The sequence below is a fragment of the Oncorhynchus masou genome, chromosome 5 (genome assembly GCF_036934945.1).
Source record: "Oncorhynchus masou masou isolate Uvic2021 chromosome 5, UVic_Omas_1.1, whole genome shotgun sequence".
In the NCBI taxonomy this organism is placed as follows: Eukaryota; Metazoa; Chordata; class Actinopteri; order Salmoniformes; family Salmonidae; genus Oncorhynchus; species Oncorhynchus masou.
In genome coordinates, this window is record NC_088216.1 from 34653075 (window position 1) to 34675869 (window position 22795).

Sequence of the window (22795 nt, forward strand, 5' to 3'; positions counted from 1 at the left end):
ACAGAAACAGGGGGGCAGGCAAACAACAGGTCAAGGGCAGGCAGAGGTCAGTAGGCCAGAGCAGAGTCTGAAAGGTACGGAACGGCAGGAAGGGTCAGGGTCATGGCAGGCAGGATGGTCAAAACCAGGAAAGCTAGAAAACAGGAACTAGAGAAAGACAGGAGCACGGGGAAACCGCTGGTAGGCTTGACGAAACAAAACAAACTGGAAACAGACAAACAGAGAACACAGGTATAAGTACACTGGGGATAATGGGGAAGATAGGCAACACCTGGAGTGGGGAGGAGACAAGCACAAAGACAGGTGAAACAGATCAGGGTGTGACAGAATCAACTAATTTGAGGTGGTGTCCATATCCTTTTGTATATATATATATATATATATATATATATATATATATATATATATATATGTAGTTTTTGGACCAAAGGTAGCTTTCATGCCCGTGATCCATTTGTTGTCCCTGGGTGATGGGCTCCAAGATGGCTGTGTATGATGGACTGAGATCTGGGTTTGCTGGCCTCCTGTCTTGACAAGTTTATGGTTTGTTTATGGAATACATGTATATTTTACTATAAGCATATGCTACCTTATTTTTCATCCGAGTCAGGACCTGCTCCTGTGTTTCTGATTAAATCTGTCAAGAATATTAAACATATCTGCTCCATAAGGAAGATGCTGCCGCTGAGACACCCAGACATCCCATTTAGCGGACCCACCATTACTGTACATTTCTACTCATCTATGTATTCATCTATCTTCTGTTTGTTTTTCCATATCAACATTCCGGCCTACACATTTTTTCTTCTTCTATATTTTCAGTTCAATTTATGCAAACCGGCAACACTTGCTGAAATTCTTCCTCAAGGCAGGGACATAAACAAATATTGTCTTGTGAAGTAGAACAGGAGAGAGGGGAAATATATTTGTACTGCACCTTTAAATGTGTTTTCTTGACTGGCTGCGCTCTATATTTAGTCTGTCTGGGCGAGTGAATCTGATTTGATCTTTTGAGGACTGTCACCCAGCATCAGAGTGAGGGATAGTATAAGAAGGCCAGGCTCATTGCCATTCTTCCAGCGTCTCCACTGTTGTTTCACTGTTGTTACTCTTTGTTTTCAGAAGACAACATTATACTTTGTTTTTCTGCTTTTTCTTTTGTTGTTACATGTACATTCTACACACATTTTATCCATGGCACTTCATTTTACAATTAATTAATTAATGCATTTGTAATGTTAAAATATGTCATAAGAAACCTTAGGAAACCAAATGTCAATTGTAATGAGTCAGACAATCTATTGACTGATCCAGATACACATATACTGTAAATACTAAAATAAGACAATACTGTATTTTCTGACTGTACGACAAAATTTGATTTAAAATTTGTGTTATTTTAATATGTTGTTTTAAAGCTTTAAAAATACAAAGATGAAACATGGAAAAAATGTTTTCATGTCATTATAACAACAAATGTAATATACATGGATAATTTACATAGTGGTCAATCTGACCGTCACCAGGGACAAAAATATAATTCATTAAAATGCTACAGATTAGCTGATACATGAAGCAATCATAGCAATTACAACTCAGTAGAACAAAATTAACATCCTTTTCTATTTGTATTTTTTTCATATTTTGGGCTCATAAACATTAGAACTGGATGACTAATAGGCAGTAGCCTAGTGGTCAGAGTGTTGGACCAGTAGCATAGTGGTCAGAGTGTTGGGCCAGTAGCCTAGTGGTTAGAGTGTTGAGCCAGTAGCCTAGTGGTTAGAGTGTTGGGCCAGTAGCTTAGTAGTTAGAGTGTTGGGCCAGTAGCCTAGTGGTTAGAGTGTTGATCCAGTAGGCTAGTGGTTAGAGTGTTGGGCCAGTAGCCTAGTGGTTAGAGTTTTGGGCCAGTAGCCTAGTGGGTAGAGTGTTGGGCCAGTAGCCTAGTGGTTAGAGTGTTGGGCCAGTAGCCTAGTGGTTAGAGTGTTGGGCCAGTAGTCTAGTGGTTAGAGTGTTGAGCCAGTAGCCTAGTGGTTAGAGTGTTGGGCCAGTAACCAAAAAGTTGCTGGATCAAATCCCTGAGCTTACAAGGTAAAAATCTGTTGTTCTGCTCCTGAACAAGGCAGTTAACCCACTGCCCCCTGCTAGGCCGTCATTGTAAATAAGAATTTAACTTGGTTAAATGTAAAACAATATATATTTATTGGACAAACTTTGTGCCCTGGCTCATACTGTTTTGTCTCTATAACCTACTCACAGTTAACACAAGTAATCACCGCATTCTTATGCATTTTCCACACTCTACTTTCTGGCAAGTGTTACAGGTTTTGTTCTGTTTGCGGTGCCTGCGCACTTAGAACTGCCTCTGGCCGCGTATCCTCCTGATGCTGCAGCCGTTTATGCCAGCCAGGTCTTAGATGTTGTAGGACACTGCCACTGGCCATCTTCGAGTACTGCCTTGGACCCTGTACTTGCACGCCATTTGGTCCAGCACATCCACGCTCACCTTCAAATGAAATACAAGTTTATTAGTGGTATGCACTGGAATACAATACAGTACACCATATGCTACAATCAAATTCTTACTTGCAAATTCTATAGGATACACAAAACAGTGCCAGTGTAAATACAAAGAATCAATGTAAACACAGCAAGAAAAAAATATATATCTTCATTGCATTGTAGTGGGCAACCGTCTCATGCTTCTCCTTTTGGCAACCGTTGGGTGCATCGTGCTGATGAGGCAGACGTTCTTTCATTGTTTACCCTGGTAAATGGTCAGTGTGGCATTCTCACATTTCAGCACCTGTGTGCTGAACAGCTCCATCTGCTCCTTATAGCAGAGGGGGGCAGCTCCTGTCTTGCCTTGTTTACTGTGCCCACCGGGCAGTTGTTGTTTGGGGAGCAGTGCTTTGGCGAGGTCAAGTGAGGTGAAGAAGTTGTCCGTAGTGATGTTTCTTCCCTTCCCCAGGTAAGGATCAACCATCTTCAGCACCATCTTTGACCGGGTCTCCGTGTCTCATGCTTTCTCAGGTATGCCGTTCAAAATGTACGTGCTCTTCACATCTGCAGCCAGCCAAAACTTTTTACCAAACGTTTCTGGTTTGTTCACCATGTATTGAGTAAAGCGACAGCGTGCTTTTGTGGGGAATAGTTGCTCATCCACAGTGATGTCAGTACCGTGCTTGTAGCAGGTGATGCTGTTCTGAACAAGTTTTACTCACACCTCGGAAACCAGGGCAAATTTGTCTTCTTGGAGACATCTGCCTCGATTTTCTCTCTTGTCAAAATGCAGGAATCTCATGATCTCCCTGAATCGATTCCGGGACATGGTCATTTGAAGAATGCATAGCCATAGTCAGCCGACCAGAAGCTCTCCAATGCCAAACTCTTTGCGCCTTGTGCACCACAGATATACAAAATCGAAAGGAAGGCTTTTAGTTCGACAACAGATATGTCCCACGAACTGTCCTCCTGTACTCTGTGTGACTCAGCCACGGTGCAGTCCCTGATGTGGTTCAGCATCCCTGTCACACCCTGATCTGTTTCACCAGTCTATGTACTTGTCTCCACTCCCCACCAGGTGTCTCTCATCTCCCCTCATTATCCCCTGTGTATTTATACCTGTGTTCTCTGTTTGTCTGTTTCCAGTTCATTTTGTTTGTCAAGCCTCCCCTTGCTCCTTCGTTTTGTTTCTACAAGCGTACCAGCATTTTTCCCCTTGCTCCTGTCTTGTCTATAGTTCCTGTTTTCTAGTTTTCCCGGTTTTGGCCATTCTGCCTGCCCTGACCCTGAGCCTGCCTCCTGTACCTTGCCTCACCACAATGGATTATCGACCTCTGCCTGCCCTGCCCTGTCGTTTTGCCTGCCCCCTTTTCTAGGAATAAACTTTTGTTACTTCGACACTGTCTGCATCTGGGTCTTCCCTAAAACGTGATAGTACGAACTGGTCATGACCGACCCAGCAGACTCAGACCAGCTCCACAATGCTGTCTCCCCTCAAGGAGCCACCACTGGACAACATGAGGAGTTACTGCAATGTCTTATGGAGGAACTCCATACCCTGGCAGAACTCCATGACCAGGCATTCAAGACTTTGCTGGAAGCGGGTCACACCCGTAATCTCCCAGCCCTACCCCAGTTTCCCGAGAATCCCGCTTACCTCCTCCGGAACGCTACGCTGGAGATTCCGGAACCTGCCGGGGTTTTCTCTCCCAGTGCTCAAGGATAGAGTACATCATAACGCTGATGTCCAGTTGGACACTCGTCTGGGCTACGGCAGTGTGGGAGCAACAGTCTGCCACCTGCCTCCGTCTAGAGGAGTTTGTGGCAGAAGTTCGGAAGATGTTTGATTCTCTGTTGTCCGGGAGAGAGGCAACTCCAGTTACATCAAGACTCCTGTTGTGTGGCAGACTATGCAGTGGATTTTTGCACGTTGGCGGCTGAGAGTGCCTGGAACCTGGAGCATTGTTCGACATATTCCTTCACGGATTATCGGAGGTGGTCAAAGATGAGCTTGCAGCCCAGGAGCTAAACATTGACCTTGACTTCCTCATAGCGTTCTGGATCGATGGGCAGCATCGAGAACATAGGAGGTAGAGGGGATCTGTGCCCTGTTGCCCTCGTTCGCTCTCGATTTCCACCTTGCCTCCGAAGAATCCCAGAGACGGCAGGGTGGCCTAGTGGTTAGAGCGTTGGACTAGTAACCGGAAGGTTGCAAGTTCAAACCCCCAAGCTGACAAGGTACAAATCTGTCGTTCTGCCCCTGAACAGGCAGTTAACCCACTGTTCCTAGGCCGTCATTGAAAATAATAATTTGTTCTTAACTGACTTGCCTGGTTAAATAAAGGTAAAATAAAAAAAAATAAAAAGACCCCTGAAGTCTACATGTTCGAGCAAACCTGATGTCACCCGAGTTCTCTTGGGAATCACAGAGGGCTGCCGACTCGCCTCCTTCGGAGTCCAGGCACCTGGGAAGGGCTAGATTGACTCCGGCTGGGCGGTTATGCCGACTCCACACCCAGAGCTGTCTATATTGTGGAGCTACGGGACATTTCATAGCTACCTGCCCATTAAAAAAAACAAGTACTATGGTGGGCCTTATGGAGAACTTTTCATCTCCCCTTACTCGTACCCCTTTCTATGCCATCCTGCTGTGGGGGAACCAGTCAAAATCTCTCCGGGTAATCACCGACTCTGCAGCCGATTTAAGGTTTTTTGGACGCTACCTTGGCGTCCAAGCTGGGCATCGCTACGCAGCCCCTCTCCATTCCAATGGACATTAGAGTGCTGGACATGCGCTCTATAGCCTGGGTCACTCACAATACCACTCCGATCAACCTACGAGAGTCAGTGAACCACAGCAAGGCTATCCACTTCATGCTAATTAAGTCTTCTCAGGTTCCCGTGGTATTGGGATTCTCTTGGCTCCAGCGACACAACCCCATCATAGACTGGACTCCTAGTGCCATTATGGGCTGGAGCCCGTTCTGCCACGCCCATTGTCTGAGGTCAGCGCAGCCTGCCCTGGGACATCTTCCTGTGGGCTTGGAAGTTGGCCCGGACCTTTCCGCCATTCCCGCGGAGTATCAGTAAGGCCCGGGTCACTTCTCTTCCGTTGCGCCAACCCTATGACGGAGGGATTGACATTCTTCCAGGCACCACTCCGCCCTGGGGACGACTGTACCCTCTGTCGGGTCCGGAGACCACATTGAGTACTCCCTAGCTAGAGGGTTCATCCATCCTTCTGCCTACCCTGCTGGTGCAGGTTTCTACTTTGTGGAGAAGAAGGACAAAACCCTGTGCCCTTGCATCAACTACCGGGGCTTCAACGACATCACGGTGAAGAACCGCTACCTACTACCACTCATCTTCTCAGCCTTTGAGCCACTCCAGGGGGCCACCGTGTTCTCCAAGTTGTACCTAAGGAATGCCTACCACCCGATGCGAATACGGGAAGGGGACGAGTGGAAGACTGCAAGCGGTCACTATGAGTATCTGGTCATGCCATTTGGCCTTACCAACGCCCAGCTGTGTTCCAGGCTCTGGTTAATGATGTTCTCCTCAACATGTTGAACCGGTTTGTCATTGTTGATAGACAACAATATTTTTTCACTTTTTCCACAATTTACGGAATTCAAATTTACCATGCTTGTCTTTCATAATTTTACATCTGCTAATGAGAATAATTCGCTAATAATAGAAACAAAAGGCCTACTGTTACGCACGCCTCTATGAAGAGTGAACGCAACACCCTGCTACAACTAAACTCTCCGTGAAGTGAAAAAGGTATGGACGGTAGGTGCAAGAAAGAATGACAACAGGCAGAATGTGGTACCGTTTACCAGGACTTTATTCCTTCACACGGTAATATGGGGAAAAGGGGCTGGAAGTAAATCTCAAAGCCCCCCCCTCTCCTATCTTACCTGCCTACCCACTACTTACCTAATTTAGCACCACCTGGTGCCCTAACCAAAATACAAGGGGGTGGTCCGCCCAGGTCTTACCTAGTGTGCCTAGACAGCGAATATGCTACGGGTATATGTATGCCCGCGGGCCTCTTGCCTAAGCACTCCCTAGGGTGCCTTCCCCTTCCCCCCTGGGAACAAAACAGAATATTAAACAATTTCACAAACAAACTAAGAAACAAAGGACATCAAATAAGCTCTATCTGAGCAACAAACTCACAAAACATACCAATTCTCAGCCCAGCAAAATCTCTCTAGCAAAATCTCTCTAGCAAAATCTCTCTAGCAAAATCTCTCTAGCAAAATCTCTCTAGCAAAATCTCTGCAATGACCTCCCAGCAAATCTCTCTCTCCTGAACAGAACACTGGCATTTATATAGCTTCAGAATGAATGGGTAATTAGAGACAGCTGCGTCTTGACGAGGGGGCGGGGTCAGCTCTCCAATTAGCCATGGAGTCGACCAATCAGCTGCTTGACGGATTTCAGGAAGCCATTTCCTGAAATAAACACATGCAAATACACAAACTACAACACAAACTGGGGAACGTAACACCTACAACAACCATTGTAAGCCGATAATAGCCTAATGCCAATAATAGGCTAATTATAGATAGTAAAGCAGTGATTGGCCAACAATGATGATAATAATAATAATCATCTCATAATAATAACATTTGGCTGATAATTAAAAAAAAAACAATAATTATAGTATTTTCTTTTGTTTCATTTTTGATTATTTTATTCTATTATACCCAAATTAGGTGTAGGCCTATATGGGTTGTAAGGCTATCGGTAAAATGCTTTTCTTGTTAACTGTCAAACGTTCCCTAAAACACTTCAGCGAGCAGGCCTTTCTAATCGACCTAGCCCGGGTATCCTGGAAGGATATTGACCTCATCCCATCAGTAGAGGATGCCTGGTTATTCTTTTAAAGTGCCTTCCCCACCATTTTAAATATGCATGCCCCATTCAAAAAATGTAGAACCAGGAACAGATATAGCCCTTGGTTCTCTCCAGATCTGACTGCCCTTGACCAGCACAAAAACATCCTGTGGCGTTCTGCATTGGTATCGAACAGCCCCCGTGATATGCAACTTTTCAGGGAAGTTAGGAACAAATAACTTAAGCAGTTAGGAAAGGTAAGGCTAGCTTTTTCAAGCAGAAAATTGCAGCCTGTAGCACAAACTCAAAAAAATCTGGAACACCGTAAAGTCCATGGAGAATAAGAGCACCTCCTCCCAGCTGCCCACTGCACTGAGGATAGTAAACACTGTCACCACCGAAAAATCCACTATAATTGAGAATTTCAAAAAGCATTTTTCTACCGCTGGCCATGCTTTCCACCAGGCCACCCCTACCCCGACCAACAGCCCTCCACCCCCCACAGCAACTCACCCAAGACACCCCCACTTCTCCTTCACCCAAATCCAGATAGCTGTTGTTCTGAAAGTGCTGCAAAATCCGGACCCCTACAAATCTGCCGGGCTAGACAATCTGGACAATCTCTCTTTCTAAAATGATCTGCCGAAATTGTTGCAACCCCTATTACTAGCCTGTTCAACCTCTCTTTCGTATCGTCTGAGATACCCATAGATTGGAAGGCTGCTGCAGTCATCCCCCTATTCAAAGGGCGAGACACTCTAGACCCAAACTGGTACAGACCTATATCTATTCTACCCTGCCTTTCTAAGGTCTTCGAAAGCCAAGTTAACCTGTTGATGCTCTGGGGGCGCAATTTCATTTTTGGATGAAAAACGTTCCCGTTTTAAACAAGATATTTTGTCACAAAAAGATGCTCGACTATGCATATAATTGCTACCGTTCGAAAGAAAACACTCTGACGTGTCCAGAAATACAAAGATCTTCTCTGTGCGTGCCCTAAAACGTGAGCTTCAGGCAAAACCAAGATGAGATGGCATCCAGGAAATGACAAGGATTTTTGAGGCTCTGTTTTTCAAGATCTCCTTATATGGCTGTGAACGCAAGAGGAATTAGTCAGCCCTTTCTGTCGTTTCCCCAAGGTGTCTGCAGCATTGTGACGTATTTGTGGGCAGATCATTGGAAGATTGACCATAACAGACCACATTTACCACGTGTCCGCCCGGTGTCCTGCGCCGAAATTGGTGCGCAAAAGTCACCTGCCAGTATTTTTCCATGGGACACAGAGAGGAAAGCAAGCTTCCACGAACTGCATGTCAATGAAGAGATATGTGAAAAAACACCTTGAGGATTGATTCCAAACAACGTTTGCCATGTTTCGGTCGATATTATGTAGTTAATCCGGAAAAGTTTCACGTTGTAGGTGACTGCATTTTCGGTTCGTTTCGGTAGCCAGACGCAATGTAGAAAACGGAACGATTTCTCCTACACACAGACGCTTTCAGGAAACACTGCGCATTTGGTATGTGACTGAGACTCTCCTCATTGAAAACATCAGAAGCTCTTCAAAGGTAAATGATTTTATTTATTTGGTTATCTGGTTTTTGTGAAAATGTTGCGTGCTACATGCTACACAAAATGCTATGCTAGCTTTGCATACTATTACACAAATTAGTCAATTTCTATGGTTCAAAAGCATATTTTGAAAATCTGAGATGACAGTGTTGTTAAGAAAAGGCTAAGCTTGAGAGCAAACGCATTATTTTAATTTTATTTACGATTTTCAGAAATCGTTAACGTTGCGTTATGCTAATGAGCCTGAGGCTTTAGTCACGATCCCGGATCCGGGATGGGGAGTTTCAAGAAGTTAACAAACAGATTACCAACCATTTCGAATCCCACCGTACCTTCTCCGCTATGCAATCTGGTTTCAGAGCTGGTCATGGGTGCACCTCAGCCACGCTCAAGGTCCTAAACAATATCAAAGCCGCCATCGATAAGAGACATTACTGTGCAGCCATATTCATTGTCCTGGCTAAGGCTTTCGGCTCTGTCAATCACAACATTCTTATTGGCAGACTCAACAGCCTTGGTTTCTCAAATGATTGCCTCGCCTGGTTCACCAACTACTCCTCTGATAGAGTTCATTGTGTCAAATCGGAGGGCCTGTTGTCCGGACCTCTGGCAGTCTCTATGGGCGTGCCACAGGGTTCAATTCTCGGGCCAACTCTTTTCTCAGTATACATCAATGATATCGCTCTTGCTGCTGGTGATTCTTGGATCCACCTCTACACAGACGACACCATTCTGTATACCTCTGGCCCTTCTTTGTGTTAACTAACCTCCATACGAGCTTCAATGCCATACAACTCTCCTTCCGTGGCCTCCAACTGCTCTTAAATGCAAGTTAAACTAAATGTATGCTCTTCAACCGATTACTCCCCGCACCTTGAAAGCAGTCTATCACAGTGCCATCCATTTTGTCACCAAAGCCCCATATACTACCCACCACTGCGACCTGTACACTCTCGTTGGCTGGCCCTCGCTTCATACTCGTTGCCAAACCCACTGGCTCCAGGTCATCTACAAGACTTTGCTAGGTAAAACCCCGCCTATCTCAGCTTACTGGTCACCATAGCAGCACCCACCCGTAGCACGCACTTCAGCAGGTATATCTCACTGGTCACCCCCAAAGCCAATTCCTCCTTTGGCCACCTTTCCTTCCAGTTCTCTGCTGCCAATGATTGGAACGAACTGCAAAAATCACTGAAGCTGGAGACACATATCTCCCTCACTAGCTTTAAGCACCAGCTGTCAGAGCAGCTCACAGATCATTGCACCTCTACATAGCCCATCTGTAAATAGCTCATCCAACTACCTCATCCCCATACTGTATTTATTTATTTATCTTGCTCCTTTGCACCCCAGTATCTTTGCTTGCACATTCATCTTCTGCACATCTACCATTTCAGTGTTTAATTGCTATATGGTAATTACTTCGCCACCACGGCCTATTTATTGCCTTACCTTCCTTATCCTACCTCATTTGCACAGGCTGTATATAGACTTTTCTACTGTATTATTGATTGTATGTTTGTTTATCCCATGTGTAACTCTGTGTTGTTGTATGTGCCGAACTGCTTTGCTTTATCTTGGCCAGGTCGCAGTTGTAAATGAGAACCTGTTCTCAATTAGCCTATCTGGTTAAATAAAGGTTAAATAAAATTTAAAAAATGTGATTTCTGTAAGTCAGACTAACATTTGAGCATCTCTAGGCCTATGAAAAAAAGCAAAGGAAGTGGCAAGGCCTACCTGGAATTATGGCCGACGCAGAGTCCTGATCTGGAGCAACAGGTCTTGAAGTGGATGTGCCCAAACGCATTATTTTATGCTGGGGCATCTCTATATCACTGTCAGCGTCAAATCAAATTTTATTGGTCTCATACACATGTTCAGCATTTTTGCAGGCGCAAAAACCATCTATCGCTATGATGAAACTAGCTCTCATGGGGACCGCCACAGGAAAGGAAGACCCAGCCTCAGAAATTGCAGCCCAAATGCATGCTTTAGAGAGTAATTGGGCTGTAACAGACCAATTTGGCTGTAACAGACACATCTTGTCATCAACTGTTCAGAGGAGACTGCGTGAATCAGGCCTTCATGGTCGAATTGCTGCAAGAAACCACTCCTAAAGGATACCAATAAGAAGAAGAGACTTGCTTGGGCCAAAAAACACAAGCAATGACCATTAGACAGGTGGAAATCTGTCCTGGTCTGATTAGTCCAAATGTGAGATTTTTGGTTCCAACCGCGGTGTCTTTGTGAGATGCAGAGCAGATTGAACAGATTATCTCTGCATGTGTGGTTCCCACCATGAAGCATGGAGGAGGAGGTGTGATGGTGTGGGTGTGGGTGTGCTTTGCTGGTGACACTGTCTGTGATTTACTTCGATTTCAAGGCACACATAACCAGCATGGCTACCACAGCATTATGCAGAGATACTATCACTTGTTTTTCAACAGGACAATGACCCAACATACCTCCAGGCTGTGTAAGGGCTATTTGACCAAGAAGGAGAGTGATGGAATGCTGCATCAGATGACCTGGCCTCCACAATCACCCGACCTCAAACCAATTGAGATGGTTTGGGTTGAGTTGTACCGACGAGTGAAGGAAAAGCAACCAAAAAGTGCTCAGCATATGTGGGAAGTCCTTCAAGACTGTTGGAAAAGCATTCCAGGTGAAGCTTGTTGAGAGAATGCCAAGAGCTGTCATCAAGGCAAAGGGTAGATACTTTGAAGAATCTAGGCTGTGGCTTGGATGGTTGATGTCCTTGATTACCTTTTTGGCCTTCCTGTGACATCGAGTGCTTTAGGTGTCCTGGAGGGTGGGTAGTTTGCCCCCGGTAATGCGCTGGGCAGATCACACCACCCTCTGGTGAGCCCTGCGGTTGCAGGCTGTGCAGTTGATATACCAGGTGGAAATACAGCCCAATAGGATGCTCTCAATGGTGCAGCTGTAAAAGTTTTTTAGGGTCTTAGGGGCCAAGTTGAATTTCTTCAGCCTCCTGAGGTTCAGAGGCACTGTTGTTATGTGATTGACTCTACATAGAGTCATGAGTGAAAATTGATAGGGGTACTCACAGTGCTTGGAGAGGAAACATTCAATGTGCCAGTGGATGAGCAGACAGGGGTGAAAACCCTGTCAAACTGCAGCAACCTTATACTTGTTCATATTAATTATATTTAGACTAGATTTGGAAGGTGATTTCCTCTACCCAGACACAGAGACAACAACTGATAGACAATAGAACTCACAGGGCTGAGCTTGCTTTATGCAGGTTTGCATCATGCAGTTCTATGCAACTGTAGGCCTTATAAGAAATTCACTCACATCTGTCATCAATATTATGTTAATAATTTTGGATTGAAAACATAAAGGTAGCCTAGCCAGCCCAATGTTGAATATAAACCAAATTTGATCACATTTTCTCCTGAACACACAAATGGGCTATAAATACATAACGTTACCAATTAGTTACCCTGACCAAATGTACAGCGCACATAGGCTGTATGCATCTGCTCTTATTAGTAGCCTAAAGTTGATCAAACTGAAAAATGGTCTACTTTTCATCCCATACAGCATGTCAGATCTCTAATGTTTTAGGTGTAGCCTAGGCTGCTGTAACATTTACAGTTGAAGTCGGAAGTTTACATACACTTAGGTTGGAGTCATTAAAACTTGTTTTTCAAACACTCCACCAATTTCTTCTTAACAAACTATAGTTTTGGCAAGTCGGATAGAACATCTACTTTGTGCATGACACAAGTCAATTTTCCAACAATTGTTCACAGACAGATAATTTCACTGTGCCTTTAAACAGCTTGGAAAATTCCAGAAAATGATGTCATGGCTTTAGAAGCTTCTGATAAGCTAATTGACAATATTTGAGTCAATTGGAGGTGGATGTATTTCAAGGCCTACCTTCAAACTCAGTGCCTCTTTGCTTGACATCATAGGAAAATCAAAAGAAATCAGCCAAGACCTAGATCAGTAGATCAGTAGACCTCCACTAGTCTGGTTCATCCTTGGGAGCAATTTCCAAACGCCTGAGGGTACCATGTTCATCTGTACAAACAATAATACGCAAGTATAAACATCATGGGACCACACAGCCGTCATACTGCTCAGGAAGGAGACACGTTCTGTCTCCTAGAGATGAACGTACTTTGGTGTGAAAAGTGCAAATCAATCTCAGAACAACAGCAAAGGACCTTGTGAAGATGATGGAGGAAACAGGTACAAAAGTATCTATATCCACAGTAAAATGAGTTCTATATCGACATAACTTGAAAGGCTGCTCAGCAAGGAAGAAGCCACTGCCTCAAATCTGCCACAAAAAAGCCAGACTACGGTTTGCAACTGCACATGGGGACAAAGATTGTACTTTTTGGAGAAATGTCCTCTGGTCTGATGAAACAAAAATAGAACTGTGTGGCCATAATGACCATCGTTGTGTTTAGAGGAAAAAGTGGGAGGCTTGCAATTTGAAGAACACCATCCCAACCGTGGCAGCATCATGTTGTGGGGGTCCTTTGCTGCAGGAGGGACTGGTGCACTTCACAAAATAGATGGCGTCATGAAAAAGGAAAATGACGTGGATATTTTGAAGCGGAGTCTCAATAAATCAGTCAGGAAGTTAAAGCTTGGTCGCAAATGGGTCTTCCAAATGGACAATGACCCCAAGCATACTTCCAAAGTTGTGGCAAAATGCTTTAAGGACAACAAAGTCAAGGTATTGGAGTGGCCATCACAAAGCCCTGACCTCCATCCCATAGCGAATTTGTGAGCAGAACTGAAAATGCATGTGCGAGCAAGGAGGCCTACACACCTGACTCAGTTTCACCAGCTCTGTCAGGAGTATGGGCCAAAATTCACCCAACTTATTGTGGGAAGCTTTTGGAAGGCTACCCAAAAGGTTTGACCCAAGTTAAACAATTTAAAGGCAATGCTACCCAATACTAATTAAGTGTATGCAAACTTCTGACCTACTGGGAATGTGATGAAAAAAATAAAAGCTGAAATAAATCCTTCTCTCTACTATTATTCTGACATTCCACATTCTTAAAATAAAGTGGGGATCCTAAGTGACCTAAAACAGGGAATTTTTACCAGGATTAAATGTCAGAAATTGTGAAAAACTGACTTTAAATGTATTTGGCTAAGATGTATGTGAACTTCCGACTTCAACTGTATATCATGATTTTTTTTGCTTGTGTTTGTGATTATGTGTTTTCATATTTGCTAAATAAATACCTGAGGAAAGTGGAAAGCCTACTTGAACTCACGCAAAGAAAATGTGCTGCGTCAAGCTCTCTCTTTAATCTAATGGATGATGCGATGGAAGTTATCAAATCATTTGGAATTGATTTCGACATCCCAGAAAAGACAGTTGAAAGTTCGATATATTCGTAAAGCTTTGTTACTTTAATTACCTATGCAAGCTCATTGTACTTTCCCTTTTCAGCGGAACTTTCCCTTTCATCGTGTCCTCTAAAAGCCAATTTGTGCTTGCCCAAAAATGCAGTGGTGTTGATAAACAGCTTGAGAACATCCCTGTTTCTTCTAACGTTCTCATTGTATCACGTTGCTTTTTCCCAGAATTTTGAATCTGATGTGGGAATTTATATGCTGCCTGCTGAACGATCAATGTTCTTCAGGTCACTTGTACCCCTCTTTCGCCCAAGGCTCAGACTTTCCAAAAAGCCGGCAAGGCCAGCAATACAGGCGTCTTGATGAAAGGCTCCTTGTTAACCAGCTATCTTTTTGATTCCAATTGGTATTGAAAGCCCTCACCTTTTCATCCTTCTTCATGAAACTGATCTCAGGCAGAGGGCAACACTCACTTAATTAGCACCGTGTACCCCAGAGAATGAAAGGGGTTCTTCAACAAAAAGTCCAGAACATTTTCGCCAACGTTGGACCTACTACCATTCTGGCAGAGAACTGCATACTTGCGCTGGTAGCTAGCTAGCTACTGAAGTTAGCAAGGCAAATTTAAATAAATTGAACACAAAAATAAAGTTTGAAAACCAAGAAAACATTTTATAATATACTTACCTCTCCTGTAAAATCGAAAAAACTAATTTGAATTGAATAATATCAAACAAATGCTCAACTATCACTTTTCACTCTTAATCTCTGTCCAACAATGTCACCAAGCTTCTCAACACATAGAACCCCCATAATGCTCTGTGGAACAATCCCAATACAACTCAGTAGTTTCATTCAAATCAAATCAAATCAAATTTATTTATATAGCCCTTCGTACATCAGCTGATATCTCAAAGTGCTGTACAGAAACCCAGCCTAAAACCCCAAACAGCAAGCAATGCAGGTGTAGAAGCACGGTGGCTAGGAAAAACTCCCTAGAAAAGCCAAAACCTAGGAAGAAACCTAGAGAGGAACCAGGCTATGTGGGGTGGCCAGTCCTCTTCTGGCTGTGCCGGGTAGAGATTATAACAGAACATGGCCAAGATGTTCAAATGTTCATAAATGACCAGCATGGTCGAATAATAATAAGGCAGAACAGTTGAAACTGGAGCAGCAGCACGGCCAGGTGGACTGGGGACAGCAAGGAGTCATCATGTCAAGTAGTCCTGGGGCATGGTCCTAGGGCCGCGGTTCAGTTGAAACTGGAGCAGCAGCACGGCCAGGTGGACTGGGGACAGCAAGGAGTCATCATGTCAGGTAGTCCTGGGGCATGGTCCTAGGGCTCAGGTCCTCCGAGAGAGAGAAGGAGAGAATTAGAGAACGCACACTTAGATTCACACAGGACACCGAATTGGACAGGAGAAGTACTCCAGATATAACAAACTGACCCCAGCCCCCGACACATAAACTACTGCAGCATAAATACTGAAGGCTGAGACAGGAGGGGTCAGGAGACACTGTGGCCCCACCCGAGGACACCCCCGGACAGGGCCAAACAGGAAGGATATAACCCCACCCACTATGCCAAAGCACAGCCCCCACACCACTGGAGGGATATCTTCAACCACCAACTTACCATCCTGAGACAAAGCTGAGTATAGCCCGCAAAGATCTCCGCCACGGCACAACCCAAGGGGGGGCGCCAACCCAGACAGGATGACCACATCAGTGAATCAACCCACTCAGGTGACGCACCCCCTCAGGGACGGCATGAGAGAGCCCCAGCAAGCCAGTGACTCAGCCCCTGTAATAGGGTTAGAGGCAGAGAATCCCAGTGGAAAGAGGGGAACCGGCCAGGCAGAGACAGCAAGGGTGGTTCGTTGCTCCAGAGCCTTTCCGTTCACCTTCCCACTCCTGGGCCAGACTACACTCAATCATATGACCCACTGAAGAGATGAGTCTTCAGTAAAGACTTAAAGGTTGAGACCGAGTTTGCGTCTCTGACATGGGTAGGCAGACCGTTCCATAAAAATGGAGCTCTATAGGAGAAAGCCCTGCCTCCAGCTGTTTGCTTAGAAATTCTAGGGACAATTAGGAGGCCTGCGTCTTGTGACCGTAGCGTACGTGTAGGTATGTACGGCAGGACCAAATCAGAGAGATAGGTAGGAGCAAGCCCATGCAATGCTTTGTAGGTTAGCAGTAAAACCTTGAAATCAGCCCTTGCTTTGACAGGAAGCCAGTGTAGGGAGGCTAGCACTGGAGTAATATGATCAAATTTTTTGGTTCTAGTCAGGATTCTAGCAGCCGTATTTAGCACTAACTGAAGTTTATTTAGTGCTTTATCCGGGTAGCCGGAAAGTAGAGCATTGCAGTAGTCTAACCTAGAAGTGACAAAAGCATGGATTAATTTTTCTGCATCATTTTTGGACAGAAAGTTTCTGATTTTTGCAATGTTACGTAGATGGAAAAAAGCTGTCCTTGAAATGGTCTTGATATGTTCTTCTATGATCCTAATTCTAGGATTTGGATGGACAACATGTCAGTTCATACTGCAAAAGTTTTGATTAGTTGGAGGATGTCTTCTGGAAGGGGTGAGGCCTACAAACATCCTAGGTTTTGTATTGCAGTCATTGTAGCCAGTGGAGGATGGAAGCTAGCTGTCGTCCGGCTACATCATGGTGCTACCCCCAGACAGTGCTGTTGAAGTTACTATAGACTTTCATTGCAAAACAGTACATTTTAATAAAATATCTGGTGACATATGAATATATTAAATACAGTTTTATCTAAAAAGGATAACTTGTTTAATGTTTCATTATTTCATTTTCATGAAATTTCACTGAGAATGGTCCTCCCCATTCATCTTCTGAGGAGCCTCCACTGGTATGTAGACACCTGCTCGTTGAACATCTCATTCCACAATAATTTATATTTAATAGGGAGTTGGTCCCCCCATTTGCTGCTATAACAGCCTCCACTCTTCTGGGAAGGCTTTCCACTAGATGTTGTAACATTGCTGCTGGGACTTGCTTCCATTCAGCCACAAGAGCATTAGTGTGGTTGGGACTGATGTTGGGTGATTAGGCCTATCTCGCAGTCGGTGTTCCAATTCATCCCAAAGTGTTTGATGAGGTCAGCGCTCTGTGCAGGCCAGTCAAGTTGTTCCACACCGATATCGACAAACCATTTGTGTATGGACCTCGCTTTCTACTCCTGAAACAGGAAAGGGCCTTCTACAAACTGTTGCCACAAAGTTGGAAGCACAGAATTGTCTACAATGTCATTGTATGCTGTAGCATTAAGATTTCCCTTCACTGGAACTAAGGGGCCGAGCCCGAACCATGAAAACCAGCCCCAGACCAAAATTTACAGTTGGCACTATGCATTGGGGCAGGTAGCATTCTCCTGGCATCCGCCAAACCTAGAATCGTCTGTCGGACGTGATAAATCACTCCAGAGAATGGATTTCCACTGCTCCAGTGTGCAATGGTGGCGAGCTTTAAGCCAATCCAGCAGACGCTTGGTATTGCGTATGGTGATCTTAGGATTGTGTGAGACTGCTCGGCCATGGAAACCCATTTCATGAAGGTCCCGACAAACAGTTATTGTGCTGACGTTGCTTCCAGAGGCACTTTGGAACTTGGTAATGAGTTTTGCAATCGAGGACAGATGATTTGTACGTGCACTCCCATTCTGTGAGCTTGTGTGGCCTACTTCTTCACGGCTGAGCCATTGTATCTCCTAGACGTTTCCACTTCACAATAACAGCACTTACAGTTGACCCTGGAAGCTCTAGCAGGGCAGAACTTTGACAAACTGACTTGTTGGAAAGGTGGCATCCTATGACGGTTGAAAGTCACTGAGCTCTTCAGTAAGGCCATTCTACTGCCAATGTTTGTCTATGGAGATTGCATGTCTGTGTGCTCGATTTTATACACCTGTCAGCAATGAATGTGGCTGAAATAGTCAAATCCACTAATTTGAAGGTGTGTCCACATAGTTTTGTATATATAGTGTATTTAGAAGATGTCAGGGACAGGTGGGTTCAAGGTTGTTTTTATTTATAAAGTTATTAAAAAATACAAAATGTAAAACTATCAGATTGATCGTCTTTGCGATTCTAGTGTTAATGAGTTTTTGGTCATTGCTCTCATGAATACAGATTACAGACTAGAATCACTCACATCATCCAATGTTGCATAGTTTGAAGCGGATATTCTCTTGCTTGCTAACCACAATGTATTACAAAAGGGCCCATATGCTTACCACTGTCACAGCTAAATTGGCTACATCTGTATTCTTCACATATTTCAGATCATTTATGAAGATAAACTATGACACAACAGATGAGGGATCATGTGTTCATATAATGTGCATATTTTTTATTCATTGTATGTGTTTTGTATGCAAAAATAAGGCATTTGGTCACTGCATTTGTCTTAATAGCATCAGTAAAATAAACTTCCATTACGTTACAGATCCAGCAATCTGCTTTCAATTATCTTGAACTTGTTCATACTTTATAAAATGAAGCAAATTGTTGTCACTCTTAACTAGTTAATTACAGAGCACACAATCAGCTGTGTTACAGTTGCTGGAATAAGCTTGTGATTTGTGTATGTTTTGCTAACTTGATGCTCATTTAAATTCTCTCTAGTTATCCTTCTTTAAGATATTTATATTGTGATATTCATTCACTCCTGAACCCCAAATTAGCTTATTTGGTAACCCAGTACTGGGTAAGTATTGGACAGAACACACGCTGGGTTATTATGACCCAGCCAGTTGATTTGCCTGAATAACGCAATATGTTGGGTTGTTTGGGTTAATTCAACCATCAGTTGTTGTTTTTTTAGTTGGCCCAGCAGCTGGGTATTTTTTAAGTCAACCCATCATTGGGATATGCATTGGCTCTTGAGAAAGTCATGCACTTGTGTACGCCTCATTAAAGCTTAAAAAGTGTCTGTTTTCAAACTCTACATTTACAATAAATCAAATGAACCAGAATTACATTTACTTCTCATGGGAGGCCAAAAATAACTATCTGAAAACCACGCCAATACTAAGCCACGCCTCTAGTCTTCATATCTTAATAACCAAGAATCAGTAACCCCGCAGTTTTTAAAGAAAACAACCCAAATAAGTGACCCAATGGCAGCAACCCAACCGTTGGGTCAACCAAACAATCCAGCATTTTTGTGTATGGCAGCATACCATACTCAAAAAATATTTGGGTTGTTTGGATGACCCAAATGCTGGGTTGCAGGCATTGGGTCACTTAGTTGGGTTGCTTACTTTAAAAAGGGCAAGGTTGGGTTGTTGATGCTTGCTCATTGAGATATGACCCAGTGGGTCAGATCAGATGACTGGAGGTGTAGCTTAGCAGATTTGTGGCTTTCATAAAGTTATTTTTGGCTACCCGTGAGAGTAAATATCATTCCAATTGATTTGTTCTATTGTATTGTTATCACATGGTATGGATGAACACGGGCTATTGTGTAGCTTTAATGAGGCTATATATATATATATATATATATATATATAAATATATATATAAAATACACATTAAAATACAAAAACACAGTCATGGGGAGTACAAATCATCCAGAAAGACAGTTGCATTCCTCCACAAATAAGTCCCCAATCAATACTTTAAAATCACCGAACACATTGACACCTGCCGTTGGACTAGTAACCGAAAAGGTTGCAAGTTCAAATCCCTGAGCTGACAAGGTACAAATCTGTTGTTCTGCCCCTGAACAAGGCAGTTAACCCACTTGTTCCTAGGCTGTCATTGAAAATAAGAATTTGTTCTTAATTAACTTGCCTAGTTAAATAAAGGTTAAATATTTTTTTTAAATAAAAACAATTAGTCCCCGGCACGAAAGAAATGGCCACTGAACATTGACAAACATCAATATGTGTAACTTGATATTAGGAAATGCCCGATATCAGAAAACACCCTTATAAAACCTCTCTTGGGTAGGGGCAGTATTTTGAAGTTTGGATAACAAACGTGCCCAAAGTAATATGCCTGTTACTCAGGCCCAGAAGCTAGGATATGCATATGCATGATAGTATTGGGTAGAAAATACTCTGAAGTTTCCAAAACTGTTAAACTAATGCCTGTGAGTATAACAGAACTGATATTGCAGGCGGAAACCTGAGGAAAATCCATCCAGGAAGTGGGATATTTTTGTTATGGGTACTTGTCTATTGAATGCCTATACAGTATGTATTTGGATAGGACCCAAATTGCAGTTCCTATGGCTTCCACTACATGTCAACAGTCTTTAGACATTGTTTCAGGCTTGTATTCTGAAAAACGAGGAAGAATAGTAGTGGACTCCAAATGAACCAGAGCTGTTTTGAGCGTGTGACTGATTTGCGTGCCTTTCGTTGTTTTTCTTCTTTATTGAAGACGCTATTGTCTGGTTGAAATATGATCAATTATTTAGACAATAGACAACCTTGAGGATTAATTATGAACTTCTTTTGACATGTTTCGACGAACTTTACAGGTACTACTAGGATGTTTTCGTCTGCATGTCGTGACCGCCTTTGAGCCAGTGGATTACTGAACAAAACGCGCCAACAAAACATAGTTTTTGGGACATAAAGAGGGACTTTATCAAACATTTATTGTGAAACATGGACTCTTGTGACTGCAAACATATGAAGATCATCAAAGGTAAGTGATACATTTTATCGCTATTTCTGACTTTTGTAATTCCTTACTTGGTTGTAAAATGTTTGTATGCTTTTGTAAACTGGGTGCTGTACACAGATAATCGCATGGTATGCTTTCGCCGTAAAGCCTTTTTGAAATCTGATACTGGATTAACTGAAATTCATCTTTAAACCAATGTATTTTATGAATGTTTATTATGAGTATTTCTGTATTTTCAATTTGGCGCTCTGCAATTTCACTGGATGTTGGCCAGGTGGGACGCTACCTAAATATTGGCGTTGACTGATCAGATCAAATTATGACATAAAGAGCCGTTGTGTTGAAACGCCTTGCGATGTTTATTAACAGTGAGAATCGCAGAATGGTGAACTTACTAAATGACTGAGAGTTTGACTGTGTGATATTAGATTGCTTCTTGTGTAAATATTTTCTGTCTGGATTTTAATGATTTGTATCATTAAATCAATTCTGCAGAACGCAGAATTAAATGCATTCTGCAATTACAGCCTTCTCAGCTGCTGGGTCAATCCAGCATGAAAGTTAATAAAAACCCAACTGATGGTTAAATTAACCCACGTTTGAGTAAACCCAACAAGTTGGATTATTCACACAACCCAACTGACTGTGTCAAAATAACCCAGCTAGTGTTCTGTCCAATTTTTACCCAGCGCTGGCTTATCAAATAACCCAATTTGAGTTGTTTTTAACCCATAATGTTTTTGAGTCCACTTAGTCTTCTTTCTTCTTTCTTTCTTTCTTTCTTAATACCATACTGCATACAGTACTCTGTACTCCTCTGTACTCCTTTATGACCATGCTTCCCCTTTTCCCATTCTTCCTTACTGTAGCATACACAACTTTACCCCTAAAGTGGGGGAGAAAGACACGCAGAGAGCCATACGGCAGGCCTTTGACGTGTGGCAGACGGTGACCCCACTGACTTTCCAGGAGGTGGCCTACTCCGAGATCAAGAACGAGGGGAAGGAGGCCGACATCATGATCTTTTTCGCCTCTGGATTCCATGGTGATAGCTCTCCATTTGACGGAGAGGGGGGGTTCCTGGCCCACGCCTACTTCCCGGGCCCTGGGATTGGAGGGGACACTCACTTTGATTCGGACGAGCCCTGGACACTAGGCAACGCTAATCATGATGGTAAGTAATACTGACTACTTTGGCTTGTTCATGTGTAGTGTTGAACCCTTGTATTTGAATGGATTATTAAATGTATAATGGGTTTTACATACTGGTTTATGCCACCGTAACTTTTTTTTCAAAGTGCTCCTGATTCTATATACACTGAACAAAAATATAAATGCAACATGTAAAGTGTTGGTCTCGTGTTTCATGAGCTAAAATAAAAGATCCCAGAAATTTTCCATACACTCAAAAAGCTTATTTCTCTCAAATGTTGTGCATAAATTCATTTACATCCCAGTTAGTAAGCATTTCTCCTTTGCAAGATTATCCATCCACCTTACAGATGTGGCATATGAAGAAGCTGATTAAACAGCATGATGATTACATAGGTGCACCTTGTGCTGGGGGCACTTAAAGTCCACTCTAGAATTTACAGTTTTGTCACAACACAATGCTATAGATGTCTCATGTTTTGAGAGAGAGGGCAATTGGCATGCTGACTACAGGAATGTCCACCAGAGCTGTTGCCAGAGAATTTAATGTCAATTTCTCTACCATAAGCTGCCTCCATCATCGTTTTAGAGAACTTGGCAGTACATCCAATGGTGGTCGCAACAGATACTGACTGGTTTTCTGATTCACTCCCCCCTACCTTTTTTAAGGTAAACCAACAGATGCATATCTGTGTT

The 22795-nt window shown here is 43.3% G+C and overlaps 1 protein-coding gene across 1 annotated transcript in view; it reads left to right on the forward strand.

The window, feature by feature from the left end:
• The window catches only part of mmp24 (matrix metallopeptidase 24), an 84490-nt gene that overhangs the window by 33873 nt on the left and 27822 nt on the right, over nt 1–22795 (forward strand). Inside the window, exon 4 of the mRNA XM_064965421.1 lies at nt 21817–22121. Within this exon, the coding sequence (XP_064821493.1) occupies nt 21817–22121 (305 nt within the window). The remainder of the gene's footprint in view (nt 1–21816; nt 22122–22795) is intronic.